The sequence below is a fragment of the Camarhynchus parvulus genome, chromosome 6 (assembly GCF_901933205.1).
Source record: "Camarhynchus parvulus chromosome 6, STF_HiC, whole genome shotgun sequence".
NCBI classification, from domain to species: domain Eukaryota; kingdom Metazoa; phylum Chordata; class Aves; order Passeriformes; family Thraupidae; genus Camarhynchus; species Camarhynchus parvulus.
This window is the reverse complement of record NC_044576.1, coordinates 17,916,582-17,934,040: the sequence shown is the minus strand read 5'-3', so window position 1 is coordinate 17,934,040 and position 17,459 is coordinate 17,916,582. Positions and strand designations below refer to the sequence as shown.

The following is a 17,459-nucleotide window of genomic DNA, read 5'->3' as shown; positions in this document are numbered from 1 at the left end:
ATGTACCAGCATCTCTGTAACACAACACATTACTTTACATGGAAAAGGAAAGAGAGGTGGAGGGGAATAAAAAAGGAGCAAGACTGGAATGCCAAATGGTTTCCCACAGTATTCCTTAACACCAAGGGAGGAAAGCATTGAATAACTGGTGCAGGCGTGTTTCCCTTTGTTAACACACCCGACATCTGTGATTCTGCTGCTTGCTGCCCTGTGGAATCCCTTCCAGTTGTCCCAGCAGCTCAGAGTCCTGACAGAGGGGGTGATCGAGAAAATAGCAAAGGAAGAGCAGCTGTGAGTTTTCAAGCATAGTTTCCATTTGTTCTGGATGCCCACAGCAAAAGCACCTTGATTTTTTGGCAGTAGCCAGCCTGAACATGTTTTCTTCAATTTGTTCCATGATGTGACATGACATGTTAATGGAAGGCAGCATACCCACACACAGCAGGCTGCCTGAGGTTGTCTAACCACCATGGTATCCATCGAGAAAAATGCACAACATCTTTCAATCTTTTTCAATTGGACTCAAGATTTACTTGGCCACACTCTGAAAACATATATTTGAGCCTGAGGACTGGTTCTGTGTGATGACGAGCTCTCCTTAAGCTGTTAATGAAACAAAGGAAATGACTCCTTGGATCAGATCAAGGAACTGTTTCAATCGGTGCCCAGCTGAAGTGGATGCTGGAATCCTGTCAACAGAGGATGTTGACATGAGTCAGCCAGCAATGTTTGCATGGGTCAGCCTGTAACAGAATATTCTTCTTATATAGGGTGTTTCTTTTTGATTTTTCACTTTGGGACTGCATCCCATTGCACTGACCTACTACTTTCTTTTCAAATAGGTTAGCTTGCTATTATTGAAAGAGCTTTTGTGTATTTGCCTGTCTGATTTATCCTGCTGAAATTCTTCATTTCACAACATTTGGTTTTTTCATTTTTTAAGAAAATCTCCTTTTTGAACCCACAACTATCGTGGCACCTCATGCTATCATAAGCTGTTGCCCTGGTCTTTGCTTCATGGTGTTCAGTGCCATCTGGGTCCATTTTTTGCCCCATAGAATGAATTCCACAGACAATCAAAGTTGGCCAGGACAGATTTCTTTTGAACCTCAGATGGAACAGAAGGAACAGCATTTTAGTGTGTCTCTAATTATATCCACCATGACAGTTCATATGTGTAGCAATAAAAATAACCATAAACCTACCTATCATTAAAGTAAAGCAAACAGCTCCTCTCTGTATCATCATACACAGGTACTGGAGTTGCTAATAAACCAGGAAGAGCACTGAGGCACTGGAGTAGCATCTTTCCTATCTCCACAGTTTCTTAAACAACTTTAGAGGCGTATTTTTATTAAGTATATGAAAGGCAGATGATCTTAAACCTCAAAAAGAGTCTGTATAATAATTGTGTGCTCTTCTAATGCTCTCCAAAGACCTATTCAGAGTCCGTTCTGAAAGACAATAATATATCAAGAACTTCTGCAAACTTCCTCCTAATGAACACATGCCAATTTGAGACCAAGAATTCTGGCCTCAGAGGACAAAATAACCACTGCACTTAGTCTCTGGGTGTTTTGCTACTTTATTTCAGAGTGATTCAAAATCTAATTAAATTTCTAAACTCTAATGAAATTACAGAAGAAAAATCATTTAGGATTATATTATATACAATTACTCACAGCTGAAAATTACAGTTAGCCTCTTTCACCAAGATAGGGTCTCCTGAGAAATCCTTGTTATTCATATAACGTATAAATCTGACATTACTCCCACTATTTACAGGTCGAAGGTAAAAGCAGAATTAATTAAACATATATATCCTACCCAGTGGCTGGAGGGTGAAGAACAGAGGGAAGGCTGATAATGATGACAGTGCTTGAAACCACATTTCCCAATTTGGTCAAGAATCAGAATAAACCTATTACAAAGCAGGATTATATTAAGTCTGTTTTATTCTGGTCAGTGCTTTTCCTTGCTGGAGGTATGCTGTGAATAAGAACAGTGAAGCTTATACAGTCAGCTGTGTGCAGTCACCTAGATAAGTTCTTTGAAGCATTCATGGAAAAGTAGCAATGGAATAAAGCAAATAGCTTTAGGGATTTTATCCAAATACTCAGATGCTTAGTTCCATCTCTGAAATACTGAAACTACATGAGACTGCTGATTTGGGCCATCAGAAGCAACAAAAACCAACAAAAGAAAAATAAAGCAAAACCACCCCCAAACAAAAAAAAAACCACGCCAACCACCAAGCCCCAAAACAAAACAAGCAAGCTGACATTCCTGTTATTACTTCTAGAAAAGGTTTTCAGGAACCTTGAAGCATGGGATCATTTGCAGATGAAACATGAGGTACAAAAACACTGGAGGTTTCTTACAAGGGTCCTGATCTTTCCCATCCAGCTAGTGCAGAGATTTTTGTTTGCTTGGTTCTGGTGTTTCCAACTCTGGTCCCATAGAGAACCAGGAGCAGAGAAAGAGCAAAAATGAACTACACACACACACACACACGTGTGTGTGTGCACACCAAAAGTACAGGTCAAGGCAGTAATAAATACTTTCTATGACATCTGCCACACTCAACCTGTTGTACCAATGCTTCACACAGCAAGATAGGACAGGGACATCAAGACATTTTTCTTAGAAGTTGCTGTCAGGGAACTGTATTGCAATAGTTTAGCAGCCATAGTGTGCTGCTTCTCTACTTCTGAAAAAGCTGATTATGAAAGGGAAACATTCAAATGAGTGCTCTGCTGAAAACATGACAGCATTCAAGTTGAGTTCATATGAAAGGTAGCAATACTGAAAGAGAATGCCTCAGAAAACTCTTCTTCTAAGACAGAAAGTCCACTTGGTTATCGACGGATTCAGAAGATTTCAGCAGAAAAAAATTCTGGTGGTAGGACATTTTCAATTTGCAAAAACAATTGCTAGTGTTCAAAGGTCCTTTAGAGAGCAAATCTCTAATCTCAGTTGAACTAGGCTGTGCTGTTGGCTGTCCACCTTCTCCATAAAACATTTTCAAGTTTGTTTATGTATTGAGCTTAAACCAAAAAAGGGAACTTCTGTTTGCAAATCTAACTACTCAGGATATGACTGTAGTTTCTCAATAGTCATGTGACCTGCTTTAGCTTTTTTTTTCAGACGCTGCAGAAGAGCAAAATTCATGAAAACTTGAGTGAAACCACTCTGTTGTCACAAGTTCATAATGACCTTACTAACAACCTGGATATCAGCACCAACGGCATTTCTTCTCTTATGTAAGTGATCTAACTTATTTGTTTTCCATTATTTCTGAGAGCTTTTATTTCTGAGCTTGATGGGCTTATTTATTCCCGAGCTTAATTGTCTATATCTTGTGTAAAACTTTGTTTCTTGGAGAAAAAACATTTGTTGAGCCAGAGGGGTATTTTGCCGAGTTTTCTAGCTCAGGTTTCTTATTCTGGGTGCAAAGGGCTCAGCTGTGCACAGTCCAGAAGACACAGTGAAGTCAAATGCCTGCAGCTTTGCAGATTAGATATGCACCTGCTGAGCACCTGGTTTAGCACTTTGTTTCGTTCTCCCTGTCCAGGAAACAGTACTTCAGCAGAGTTTGAGGGAAAACTGACCTGCGTGCATGCTGGCTGCAAGCTGCTTTTGGACTCTGTGCCTCTCCCTTACCGAACTGCCAGAGTCCCGACTCACGTTGCTTCTAATGCTCCCTGCTGGCCCAAAGCACGGCTTTCCCACAACCTGTTTCCTACTTCGTTCTTACTCATCTCCACTTTGTGCAGGGAAGAAGCGGGGCTCACGGCTAGGAAGCCTCAGCAGGGCTGAACAGTGGGACAATGCGGTCTAACGGGAGGGGAGCTGGCAGCAGTTCCATGGGCTATTGCCGTCCCTGGGCGCTTGGTAAGGGGGCAGGCACCACCCTCTGGTGGCAAGGCTCAGCTTTTACCTAACGAGCTCCTACCATGCTACCCAGCTTCTGCAGACACTCACAGAAAATCACCATCTACACCTGGGGAACCCCACAGGAGCAGTTCGCCCCACCTGAGACATGCAGACCAGGTATTCCCGCTTGCATCCACTGGGTATCTGCTCCTGCCTCACCTTCTGCAAAGCTGTCCATAGATCTGCCGCAGTGCTCTACCCTGCCTCTGGGGCTCCCAGAGATTTGCTTCCTTTCCTATTTGCTGCCTCAATTACAAACAACAGTGAGTTCCTGGCTGCTGCAAAGCCACAGCACCAGCCATTATCTGTTGCAACGAGGAGAAATAGGAGTTGTTGGAGGAAGGGAAAAAAAGTCACGTGAACGCAGGAGGTAACAAGCAAAGGGACTAAGGCAGATGCTGCGTACTTAAAAAGACGAGGCACACATTGCTGTTATGGCTGGTTTACAATACCTAATCCGGTGGGGAAATTGAGCTCTTCCTGCTCCCTGATTTTATGCTCAAATTGCATTCTGCACCCTTTTCCTGGCCGAGCTGACCTCTGGGCAAGGCACGGCTGTGTCGCAGAGCGCCCGGGCACAGCAGTGTGACACAGAGGCTGCTCTCTGCTTGGCTCAGCTCTGTGCGCAGCAAGGCCTGGGCAGGGCTGACTCTGCCCAGAGTTACACCGAGATCACAGCCTGGAGGCTCCCAGCCCAGTGAGTTTATCTGCGGCTCCATCGCCTGCTCAGCAGCTCCAGCTCGCAGGGGGTGACCACAGCGGCAGAGCCATACTCCACGTTACAGAGCCATACTCCGCGTTACAGAGCCATACTCCGTGTTACAGAGTGATGCTCCGAGTTGCAGAGTGATGCTCTGAGTCGCAGAGTGTTTGCAGCCGGCAGGGAGAGCTTCCCCGCTGGAGCCGGGCTCCAGCCCAGCTCACCCGGCCCGGCGCGCCCAGCGCGGCTCCCGCGGCGCGTTCTCCGTTCCTCCTCCTCCAGTGCCCCCACCTGTGTGTGAGCAGGGCCCATCCAGCCCGCGGTCTGTGCCAGCAGCACACTCACCAAGGCGTTCCCCAGCGGCTGGAGGCGCAGCCCGGTGTCTCAGAGGGCTCCTGGTGCTGCCGGAGCCGGGGGCACATCCCCATCCTGTGCCAGCTGCACACCGTGCCCGAGCCAGCACATGGCACAGGGCAAACAGCACCGGCACTGGCTTCGGGGCTCTTTGAAAAATGATCCACAGGTCACTCAAGCCTGGGTATCAAATTCATCTGCTAGGTTCTTCCACACTGGAGCAAGCACTCTGCAACTCCAGAGGGTTTATTCAAGATGTGAGAGTTAGTCTAAACTCTCTACAGAGAGAGTCAGAAATCCAGCACTGGGACTAGAGAGCTGCAGAGTTTAAGCCATCATTTCCAACCCCCCCAAATGGGAGATTTTTGTACACCCCCAAAAGATCGAAATTGCAGATAAGATCAAGATCAAACAGAAAAAGCGTGTATTTGAATTAGTTAATCCACCTATTTCCGCCCAAGAAAAAACTGAAACAAATAGAATCCACCTAACACTGCCTTCAAAAGCAAACGGTATTTAAACAGCATCCAGTAAATGATATTAAACCTTAATTAAAAGCATATTGCAAGAATGAATTGAAAATATTCTCTTTAGTCTTGTGGGTTTTCAGAAATTTCCCTCCCTTTTTAAAAAGAAACTAATAATTTAATCTCAATATATTAAACTGACCTACATAAAATATTCCATGTAAAATATTATTTCTGCCATAAAACACATAATCTGTCACTGGTTTAATTCCATTAGAAAGCATACATTAAGGTCTATGTATTATGATCATTAGAATAATAAAAGTAATACAGTATCACTTTTATTATGCTTGAATTTAAAACATTTTTCATATGAGCACAAAGAATAATTAAGGGGATGGAAGAAAGGTGGTTTTTTTTTAATTTATAATGAAATAAAATCACAGGCGAGAGCAAAGAGACCAGCTTTTAATATGGAACAAACAGAACCTATGCTTTTTGTGCCCACTGTGTAGCCTTAGAGCTTTTTGTTCTCTATAATTTCCTTATCTTTGTAACTTTGATTTTGGTCATTTAGTATAGCCAGTATAAGCATAGATTCTCTACCCCTTACAACTCCTCTTCTGAGTATCATGGAGATTTTGGAGGGAAAACATTTCTGCTTGTACAAAATAAGTTTCCAGATATTTTCATTATATAGAAAAGTTTGGCAAAGAAAAAAATAAAGACTTTCAGCTCTGAATTATAGTTCCCAAAATATATTTGCTTCAAGATTTTTTTAAGCTCTTCTCCAGATTTTTGAAGCTTGATTTGTCATTTATTAAAATTTGAGAATAGAAATGTGATTAAGACCAGGAAATAAAAATAAATCAGTTGTAAGCCACCCAATATATTAGATTTTTTTGGCATAACCCTGGAAGTCCCAGGGCCCACACTCAGCTCAAGAGTTTTAGCAGTCTGAAAAGCAGACACAAGATTATTTCTTTGGTAAAGATACCAAAATGCCTTGTTTTTTAATGTAAGGACTATGCTTCAAGCTTAAAAGCAGTCATGTTTCCAGCATTCATTTTACTGGACAACAAATGAAAGTACCTCAAGAAAATAAAATACTTGTTCCACTAAATGTGGAGGGGCGGAGCTGGGACATACAATGTTGGACATCTTATCAGTAGGAAAAATGAGTGCATTTAAGACACTGAAATTCTACTTGTGTTTCAGCCAGACAATACTCCCTCCCAATTCCTGCTGTGGTGGGGAATGCTAATGCTAAAAGATGCTGTTGAGTGCAAAGCAGCTGTGTCCCCACCAGGTGCCCCTTGCACTGTCACCCCTGGCAAAGAGCAGGGACCTCGTGCTGTGCCTGCAGCACGTGCAGGAGGCAGGGGTTGAGCAGCACACAGGTTTAGAATGCAGGAGTCATATCTGCCTTTAAAGCCTTCTCATGCAGCACCCCATGCAGCTGCACATCAGTTTCATCATTTGGAGCTACTTGAAAAGCCCTTGGTGGAAATATCCTTGCACTGAAAAAACATTCAGTGTACATTTTTAACGATTTCCTATAACAACCAAGCAACATTAAAACTAAACACTACCTCTCCTTTTTCTCATTTTTTAAAAATGTTGATTCTGTTTTCTTGCTGAAGTATGTGGGAATGAATTGTTTTCTTCAAAGCCACTCCATTCTGAGGGCCTGCACACTGAGCATCAGAGTGGCTTAGTGGCTTTATGGAGTAGGAAAGAGCCAGGAGGTCTCCTTTTCATGAACAGGGAACTTGGTGTAGAACTCTCTGGACAGGTTTCCAGACCACAAAACTTCCTTGCAAGAGGAAAAGACTCTTCTCTGCCAGCAATAAATCACATTCTGAAGACTGGAAGGATTGGGATTCATGGGGAAATGGGTGTTGGGCTATGCCATATCCTTACTTATTAGCATGTTTTATTAGCTTTAGTGCATCTGTAATCTTTTCCTTGATTTATTGCAGCTCCTCTTGTATAGAGCTCTCTGGCTTGCAGTGACAAAACCATGGAATGGAAACAGTGCTAAGGCAACAAAAAATTTTGGAATTGTATTTTCTCTTCTGGTCAAAAACTGACACATTTCTATGTGCGTGGCCACATTTCTAGGATGCCTTCATTAACTTGACTGATAACATTTCACTACTACTGCAGGAAGGCTCAGATTCTATCCTAAGATTTATTAGAATCAGCTACCCCCTTGGGAAAAGCCAGAAATGGCATTCTGCTCAAGGTCCTAACAGGCTAAAATATTTCCATTCCAGATTTTTGGAGAGCAAAGGTACATGCTTCTGGAAACCCATGGGAGGAGGAAATAGGTGAGTTCATGGTGGGATTTTCACTTCCAGACAGGAAGTTAGAGGAAAAATAACAAAACTGAGTGTCCTTAGCAGACTTCATATACTTTTTAGGTGTAGAAGATAAACATTGTGAGTTTGTAGTTGCCTATGCTGCAGAGTCCTGCCATGTGACTGACTCTTTAAATTACGTGTATGAGGACAGAGCGTGGGACTCAGATCCTGAACACAGGCACTCCCTGCTTGACATATAACCCTTGTGTACACACAGTGATGCCAAATTACAACACATAGGTTACACTTTCAAATTTTCCTTTCTCCCAGCAAAGATTTACTGAGGCAGAGCAGCTGGGCAAGGCAGGAGGCTCAGGACTGGGAGGTGGATACGTGCATGTGCATATCTGGAAGCAGCAATAACAGTTTGGAAGGATGCAGATTGGCAAAGGAGTGTGGATGGGGGATTTTGCTTTTGGGGTAAAAGTAAAGCCCTGGCTCTAAAACTCAGCTGAGACCTGTGCACACCAAAAGCTGAAGTTGGTAATGATCATAAAACACCCTCGAACCCCTTAGCCACAGGTTCACATGGCTTCATTGTACACAAGGATTTTAAAGAACAGACTCAGACTCTCCTCAGCCACCTACTCTGGCTCAGCTTTTTTTTTTTAAGGGATGTGTTACATCTGAAACTCAAAGAATGTATTTATTATTTCAAGGTGTATACTCACTGAGTTGTTTTCACTATTTGCAGATTACACATATGTTATTATAGGAGTTACTCTGGGAGCAGCTCTAGCAATCGGTTTTCTGGCAGTTTTAATATGCATGATCAAAGCCAAAATGATTGACAGCGTCTTTGGAGGTAAGAAAAAAAATACTCCTGATCCCTTTTCCATAGATCTAGATCTCCTCATCTTCTGATACAGCAGATCTGAGCTTCAGTGTTAGAACTGTGTATATACAATAGTTCTGGTTTTCCTGTGAAGAACTATTTAAAATGTGTCTGAATTGCTGGACTGCTTAGAAATGCAGACTTATGCAAGTCTACTCTTAAGCCTCAAAGTTGTTTCTCATGATACCCTGGGGATATGCTACAACCTAACACAAACCAGACAAAGTATTAGCTAAGACACAGGTCTGAGAAAATTGTCATGAGATATTCCAGCTGGAAGAATCAAGAAGGGCTTTAGGAAAGCTGCATGACACAACTAATATGAAAGAGTTTTGCCTCAGAAAGGATGGCTGGATCTTTACCAACTGTAACTACATACTCCTGGTTGCCTCCTCACAAATTCTGTGGAGGCCTATCACCACTCTGTTCCTTGTTTCTCAACTAACCACATTTTTCTCTTCTCACTTTAGAGTCAGATGGCAAAATGGATAGAAGGTAAGAGTCACTGTGTTTTCTGTTATGCACAACTTCTAATTTCTCTCTCTCGTTATGCATGATGTTTCCCTACGTTGGAACGAGTGCACATAACACACACACGGTAAGCCTCTAGAGGACTGGGATATCTAGTGACTCTGCATGGAAAAAGGAATTTTCTTCTAACAGCTTCTCAACACTTCAGAAATACACAAGAAAACACAGCAGACTGAGATTCATTTTAAAATGAAAATCCTTCAAACGCTTGTGATGAAACTTCTTTTTTTTGTTTGTTCGTACCATGCATAATAACAGCAAACTGGGTAAATGGCTTCTTCTAAGGTTACTGTGTCTGCATCTCAGTTCTGAAAACCCCCTTCACACTTACAAGTCAGGGTCATGCAGTGATTGTTCCTGCTGGGAGGGATGCCTCTTTGCCCCTCACCTTCCTCCCCCTTACCCAGAAACAGTAAGGCCATTTTAGGGGTTGAGCACCTGACCAGCTCACCAGCGGCAGAGCAGTGCCAGCCTTCTTAGGCAATGGCCACTCTGCATCTCCCCCAGGGTCAGGCAGTGGGGAAGGGATGTACGGGAGCAGAGGCTCTGGACTGCAAGCTCTGGTGGCTCATGGTAACCTACAGATGTGGACACTTTTTTGTGTCCCTTGGAGACATTTTATAAGTGACTAAAAATCCCCAAACATCAATTAAAGAGCATTCTCATCAAGGGAAGACAACAGCTGTACTCCATGATTTCAGAAAGGGCTTTTGGCCTCTCTCAGAGAGCTGGACAGAAGAATGTCCCCACCACAGTCATTCCTTATAAAGAGAGCACAGCATGTGTAAACACTGAATTAAACTGAATTAAACATTGAATTAAAGACCAAAGCAAGGACACCCTTTGCAGCAGCAGCTTCAATGTTTTGTGTGCCTCACAGAGAAGGTCCCCAGTCCTGCAGCACGTGTTATTTTCCCAGGAAGACACTCTCTCAGTGTAACTGGAACAAAATGTTTCTTTTTTTTAGTAACACACCATTCTCTGACAAGACTCTGGCAATTTCTGTGTGTTAACCTGAAGTAGATTAGGACTATGATAAAGTCAGAATAACAAACACAGAATACCTGGTAAACTTTCTGATGCTTTCAGGACAGTGTAGACAGAGCACTGAATGGGAAAGTCATGAGGAAGAGCTAAGCCAGACCAGAAAAGCCAGAGACCCGAGTCAAGAGAAAAGAGAATAAAGGGATGAGAGGGACAAAGACAAGAAACACAGAAGGCAGTGGTAGATTTATTGCCTGGGTGAAATGCAGACAGGATGATCTATGAACTGTTCCACACTGGACTTCTCTAGCTCTCTTTGCTGTTTATTATGTGCCATATTTTCCTTCAGAGACAGTCTGAACATTTATTACATCACCCTCTGATCTTTCTAGGGGAAGTGGCTGACTTTGTGGTGGCAGCAAAATTTAACATCTTTAATGGTGACCTTACATTGACCTCTTTGATGTTTCCTTATCCCAATCTACAGGCATTTGCTAAAAGGTAGAGGGAAATTTCCAGTTTCATGACAAAATTCTGGTCTTAAGGCTGCAAGTGTGACACAGTACAGAAACATTTTGCCTTAGAGCCACTGACACTGACCAGTGAGACAGACTCTAATTCCACAATATTTTGGGGCAAAACTAATTATGGTAAAGATGACACTTTTATGGCTAAGTAGAAAAAAACTTAGATATCCACTGTCACTGCCTAATCAGTGCACTTCTCAATTCTGCTGTGGTAATCAGTAATTTATTATCAAATGTTTGTTCTCATTCATTTCAGGGCATCTATATATTACTCTCTGGTAGGTCACTAAGGGATTCTGTGATGCTGGTAATAATCTGTGGAAACAGAATAGACTTCTACTGGTTTTGAGGAAACCTCTGGCAGTAAAAATACCACCAGAGCTATATAAACATTTAAAAATGCCCGTAATAAACTAACACTTAGTAGGATTTATTTAGGTCACCAGAGACACATATGATAATTAGGTCTAAGTTGATTTTACTTACTTGTTTCAGTTCCCTAGGGAATTCTAATTAATGGAATTTTTAGACCAGTGGCTAGTCCTAGAAAATGCTCCGATAAAGTGAAGTCTATTATCTGAAATCACCCAATTTATTCCAACCAACCATATAGCCATCCTGAATCCCTCAGGGAAAGGCAACCTGGAACCTCTTTAGTTAAGAGACACCATCCCTTTAGGACTGGAGAGGCAAACTGGCAAATCTTCTGCACACAGCTTCATTTTCTGCTTGACCAGGGATGATTATTAGTGTTTGCTCAGGAAAAAAATACTTAATCCAACTGATAGAACACTCAACCAAATTCACCTTCAGCCAAATTTTGTTTTAAATTTTACATCATTATTCCTACAAATGCCACCAGCCACTCAACATTTTGCTAGCTTGGAAGTACTCCGAGTGTGCATCACCCAGCACTGCACTCCATAGCCAGTGGAGTTGCTCAGCCTCATACCAGCTGAAGGTCTTGATGCAGATAATCATCCTCTGTGTCAGAACCCCAGTTAGCTGGTACTGAACCCAACTGACCCCTTCCAAGAACAGATTTTCACTAAAACCAGGAAGTATTTGAATGCATCCCCCTCGATAATTTCCAAAATACTTAAAACACAAGTGTTTTGATACCCACATGCCACTGACAGCTCATTGTGAAATAATTAACAGAATTTACCACTTTATTTAGTCAGGTACATAACATTAAGATTTAAACAATCAATTCACAATGGGTTGCCCTTAAACTCAATGGGATATTTACTAACACTTGAGAAGAAAAAGGCTTGAGGCAAGATTCTGTCAGCCAACAAAACAGCAATTTATATGTCAACTGACAATTATTTAACGTCCTCTTTTTTAATTAATAGCTCATGTCAGTATCAAATGCCATCTTGGTGTAAGCTTGGTAAATTATAATGCCTAAAAATTTCATGCAAGTTTAATGTATTCATAAAAATGTCTGGGCACATTTAATGCTGGCAATATTTTGAGTTAACTACAGTGCATGTCAGCCAGATTTATTTTGACAGGAGACAAAGAAAGAGACATACAGAGACAAGGAGAAGGGTGGAGAGACAGAGAATGTTTACTAAAAAGGAAAAGGTACATATTTTAAACCTGCCACAAATGAATCTGTTGTCAACACATCCTGGCAACAGCACACACAAAATTCCCCATGCCATTCACTGGGTTCTACAGGACTCCACGTAAATCATTCAGTAGAAAATCAGGTTCTAAATGCAATACACAAGTTCTTCTGATGTTTTATGGAAGAGAGGAGGAGCTTGCCAAGCGTGTTGGTGATTTTCTTTTCCTATCCAAAGTTTCATCTAAATATTCTCTTATATTTTCCCTCCTGACTTCTAAAGGACCAACTTCTCTCTCCTGTGCTTCCTAAACACAGAATGCTTTTGAGAATTGTAGTATTCTTTAAGTGAATAGAGCAGGTCTTGGAATGTAACTGCACTTTGAAAGACTCTAATATGTTCTAAAATTCACTAAAAACAGTGCCAGACATTGCATAGGAGGTGAAATTGTCCACTTTGCAAATATAAACATCACAGATGGATGGCATGGAAAAGACAAGGTCTGGGCAATCTTATGCAGGTTTCAATGTTGAGCTGCAGTTTCTTCCAACTACCAGAACTGTGGCAGCCTAAACATCTGAACCAGGAGTCTTTTCCCTAGCATTTTGCCATGTTCAGGTCTGTAGCCTGATAGGCAGGGACAGTGAACAAGATCTGATCTAAAAATATCATATCCTTCAAACAGGTTTAAAGTCAGATAGAAAGACAGACATCTTGTTTTGGAGATGAGAACGGTTCTTTCTGATCCAAACTTGGTCTATAACACTGTGAACTGCAGAATGTATTGCTTAATAAACAGGAAGCCAAAAACATACACGAGTCCCATCACCTGCAAATGAGACATAGTCTGTCTAGTCACTGGAGTCTGAGCTCACAAATAAATTTAACTGGAGATCCAGTTTTCATGCTAGAGTGGATACTTGAAAAAAACCCACATATGGGAGTCCTTTGGAAAATGGTCCCAAAATTTACAAACCAAAATCCCTAAGTAAATACAAATTGAAAAAAAAAAGAAGTTTTGGCCATGTCTGAGAGTGTCACTGGAAGAGTGGTGCACAAGGGGAAAGGGTCAATATAGAGAGCACAGGTTTCCCAGGATGCTGGGCACTGAAATGCATTGCAGCCCCTCAGATACTGTGCCAGCTATTCACAGGTAACACTAAGTTCAGCCCACAGCCTGGCAGCAAGTTCCCTGCATCTATCCTTACTCTCCTAAAACAAGCCTATTTTTTCTTTTCCTCCCCCAGGAATATTTTAAACTATGTAATCAGTTTGATCTTCTTGGATCTACAGCAGACCAGTCATGTAGATCCAGCAGAATCTTTGACACCTCTGTGTGAATGGATTCTTTTAACATCCCGCAGTGATGACCTAAGCTGTTCTTTCACTTGCCACTCTTGGTTTCCCAAGCAGACCTTCACAGGGTCTTTCATTCTGACAAGTAGGATATTCTACGTACAATTCAATCATCACACCAACTAAGTTTTCAGAAGTTGTCAGTGGTTTACATAGAAGGAAAAACAGAGTGAGCAACAACATTTAGCTTCTTCAATGATCCAAATAAGCCTTGCAAAATCAGTCACAAATTATTCCTGTGAGGTCTGTTTTGACTACAGAGCCTCTCTTCACATTGCCACCGTGGCCTAAAACCAGTAGTGAAGAACTGTCATGAGAATGGGAGTGGAAGACAGCTTGGAGGGCTCCAGTCCTCTTAGGCAGGAGAGCATTTGCACTTCCCTGAGTAGATACCACCTGCACAAGGCGAGTGTGGCCCTGTTGATACACCAGCACAGGCTCAATTCCTCGCCCAGCACCGTAGGGATTAGTGGGTGTTGATAGGCTGAAGGCTGTATTCACTGCTTTAGGCTTCCTAGCATGCATCCTGGGAATTGAGTTTAATGGAAAATATTTAAAGCTTCACAGATGCCATAATAAAGCACGCTATTGCAAATAAATGTAAGGACAAGTAGAGATGATCTTAACAAATCCATGTGTGGGCAAATGTTTAAAAATGGGCAAATAACCTCAGCAGAAATGCCTGTCTCAACACCTTGTACATATATATTTGCATAAACAAAATGTCAATACCCATTCTGTGTTGAGGCAATAATCACCAGTGACTAGAGTAATAAACTGTTTTTCCTTCCTACTTCTGTCACTGCCCTGTCTAGCTGAACTTATTCTTCTGAACAACCTTGGACAAGTCCCTGGCTCAGGTTACCCTTTCCATAAAATGAAATTAATCTTTTTATCACACACTTCAAAATCAAGGACATTAAGCTTTGCACTGTGCTGGGGACAGCAGGCTTTGAAAAGCAGCAGTAAGACACTCTGTAGGCTCTCAGCTCCCTTAGCACCATTCCTGGATTGAGGGAATACAGACACACAGCCCCTGAAAGACAATTTATAAATATATATATACACACACCACACATATGTATGGCACAAACTTCTAGGGTGAGAATAATTCATTAAACCCATCTCAATGATGCAGCATACCTCACTGATGCCAGTTATGATCCTGATGGGCAGAGCCACACTTCTGGCTATTTTTTGCTCCTCTGGCCACCCTCCACATTCCCTGGGAGGGCACCTGGCCCAGGGTGTCTGTTCTCCTCTTGGATCTGGGGACTGCCTTTGTGGTTGACCTTTTCACAGCTGCCAAACAGGGAAGAATCCTTACTCCTTCCTACCCCTCTGCACAACTGTTTGAGGCTAGTCTTGAACAGCTCTAAATAATTTGATTGTAAGAGTTGGTGCCAAACATGCTGAGTCAGGAGAATGCTTTCCTGGTAATATTCAGACACCTGTCAGAGGCAATTCCTTCCACAGCCATCGTGGTTGCTGCTGGCAAACTTGCTGGTGCAAATGATTCCAGCACTGAACGAGTAATTCTACCCTTCCCTAGAGCTGCTGCAAGTCTGGATACAAAAAAAAAAAAAAAAAAGTGAAATGTTTCTGGAAGAGTACCCTCTTCACCCCTGTCGGCCGGCACCCAGGATAACTCAAATATTAGATGCCACTGAGCAAAGAGCCTCCTACTCCCTGGCAGCACCAGTCTGCCAAACAAACTGAGTAGCTTTGTGTTGCCTAGGGCTTGTCAGAGAAGTGACAACATGGGATTAGCTAGGAATGAAAGCTGCTATGATAGCTAAAGGACGGCTTAAAACCAACACAAACCAAGGCCTCTTGACGCAAGAGACAAGAGTGCCAGGTGTTAGTCAGACAGGAACAGCTTTGAATTAGAGCTCCTGCATATTCCAGCTCACAGGTTTTTGTGTATCACATTTAATTTCTGCACACAAATTCACACTAGTCTCATGAAACAAGAATCACCGATTTCAGATCCTTGTGGCGTTGCGAGATTTAACATAATCGAGGGCTGCAAGACAAGCTCGTGTTCCCAAGCACTGACACTAGATGGAGCAAACCTGAATAAAAGATTTAAAGCTGTGAAGAAAAAATAAAAAAGTTCCCGCATTTCTGCAACTCCAATGTGTTATTCATTTGAATTCTCACCTTTGATTATGGCACTGAAAGTCACAATTAATCACTCACTCCTTACACTTTGCAGGTCAAACTCGGGATCAAGCCAAAACAGGTATGTCCTGGGGGAAGGGGGTGCTGGTGGCACAGCTGGAGTGACAGTACTGGGCAGACCCAAAGCATAGAGGCACATCCACCTAGGGATGGGTGACACAGCCATAAAGGCTGTGGGCTTACCCGGAGCTCCTACTGACAGCCCAGATGTGCTGGGCCCTCTGCATGGGCTAAGGCAGGAAATTTAGCTGTGCTGTGCCACAGCTTCCCCTGTGGTTCGCCTGGAGCTCCCTGGCATAGGCACACTGCAAGGCTGGCTGCCCTGTGCAGCTACCCCGCAGCAGCAGGCACTCCAGGTAATAAACTCCTGGGAAAATGCAGCCACAAAAGGACCCAGGAGCTGCTCAGCTGCTCCCCACCCTGTGAAAAGGCAATAGTGGGAAGCACCCCAAATGATAATAGTCCAGTGTCTGCAATGCAGGGAGCCCTGGGATGCTACCCAAAAGTGCACAGCTTGCTGCTAGTGAATTCCTGCTTGGCAGTGACAAGGGCACCTGGAAGTCACCACAACAGCCACAAGCATGAATTTGTTCTGTTAATTCACTTAGGAAAAACAGGTGCCTCCAAAGGTACAAAGAAACATCTACTAAAAGAAAAGTTAAGTGAAAGGAATTTCATGAATGTAGCTCCAGCATCTCCATGAATTATTTTCTAGAATTCCTGTGATTTTTATCTGAGTATCTCCCAGCTCAGCTTTTACAGTGATGTTTTACCTGGCATAATACAGGTAAAACCAGTGCCAGAGAGTTATTGTTAACCTGCAATTTTTCTTTCTTTTCACAGATGACAGCAACGCAATAAGAAACCAAAGTACAAGAGATCAATAACCCTTTTGCAATCAACAGTTACCTGGTCTGAGGATCAATAGGAGTCTCTTGTGCACAGGCAGGAATCCTACCAATACCAATCCTTTTCTTTGTTCTTTAGTTGAAAGGCTGATTGATTGTTTACAGGAAGAGCTTATAGTGCTGCTAACTTCAATCACCTGCACCCAAAAGGACTGCAATCCCCCTCAGCATGGCTATGAAGGAGATGTGTGAGGAAAATAAAATAGATGAGCTCTGTTCACTAATAGATCCTCTTTATTCTGTAATAAGTATATGATTGATTTCTAAAGTCAGTGAAATACCAGGTAATCAGAAATGTGGCAATATAATTCAGCAGCCGAATTCATGGTCACACCCATATTTCAAGATAAGTAACTTGATAACTTGAAAAATCATTAATTGATGTTAGAACAAAAAAAGGCTCCTCATTTATTTCAGGAAATACATGTTTTATGTTATTAAGAAAACATTTAATTAATTTAAAGTTTTAATTTTTTAGATCTAGAACTGATGTCTTTTGTAGGTGTTAGTGATGATTTCAACCATTTAAAATTAATTACAACCCTTTAAAATTAAAAATTCCTTTTTGAAATAATGTTTTTATGCTATGTTGACACTTCATGTCAACATTGTACAAACAAGCTAATCTGTTATTTCCATAATTTCCCTATCCCTATTTTTTTAGCATAAATGCAGTAAGTTCAATCAGAATTCGTGAATCATTTCAGTTTCCCAGCACCTTCATTCTTGTTCTC

At 42.1% G+C, this 17,459-nt stretch overlaps 1 protein-coding gene across 1 annotated transcript; it reads left to right on the top strand.

Moving 5' to 3' along the window:
- Positions 1 to 3,157: 3,157 nt before the first annotated feature.
- TMEM273 (transmembrane protein 273) lies at positions 3,158 to 16,737 on the top strand. The gene is made up of 6 exons (XM_030951266.1): positions 3,158 to 3,263; positions 7,737 to 7,790; positions 8,518 to 8,628; positions 9,129 to 9,153; positions 15,852 to 15,878; positions 16,661 to 16,737. The coding sequence occupies exons 1-6, from the start codon at positions 3,212 to 3,214 to the stop codon at positions 16,662 to 16,664; spliced, it is 273 nt and encodes a 90-aa protein (XP_030807126.1). The 5' UTR covers positions 3,158 to 3,211; the 3' UTR covers positions 16,665 to 16,737.
- Positions 16,738 to 17,459: the final 722 nt, after the last annotated feature.

What these genes read in the sequence shown, in the direction of transcription:
- TMEM273 (XM_030951266.1), top strand. Translation starts at nt 3,212, where the DNA reads ATGACCTTACTAACAACCTGGATATCAGCACCAACGGCATTTCTTCTC. An exon ending in CCCATGGGAGGAGGAAATAG is followed by an intron (nt 7,791 to 8,517) that starts GTGAGTTCATGG and finishes CACTATTTGCAG; the next exon opens with ATTACACATATGTTATTATA. An exon ending in GATTGACAGCGTCTTTGGAG is followed by an intron (nt 8,629 to 9,128) that starts GTAAGAAAAAAA and finishes TTCTCACTTTAG; the next exon opens with AGTCAGATGGCAAAATGGAT.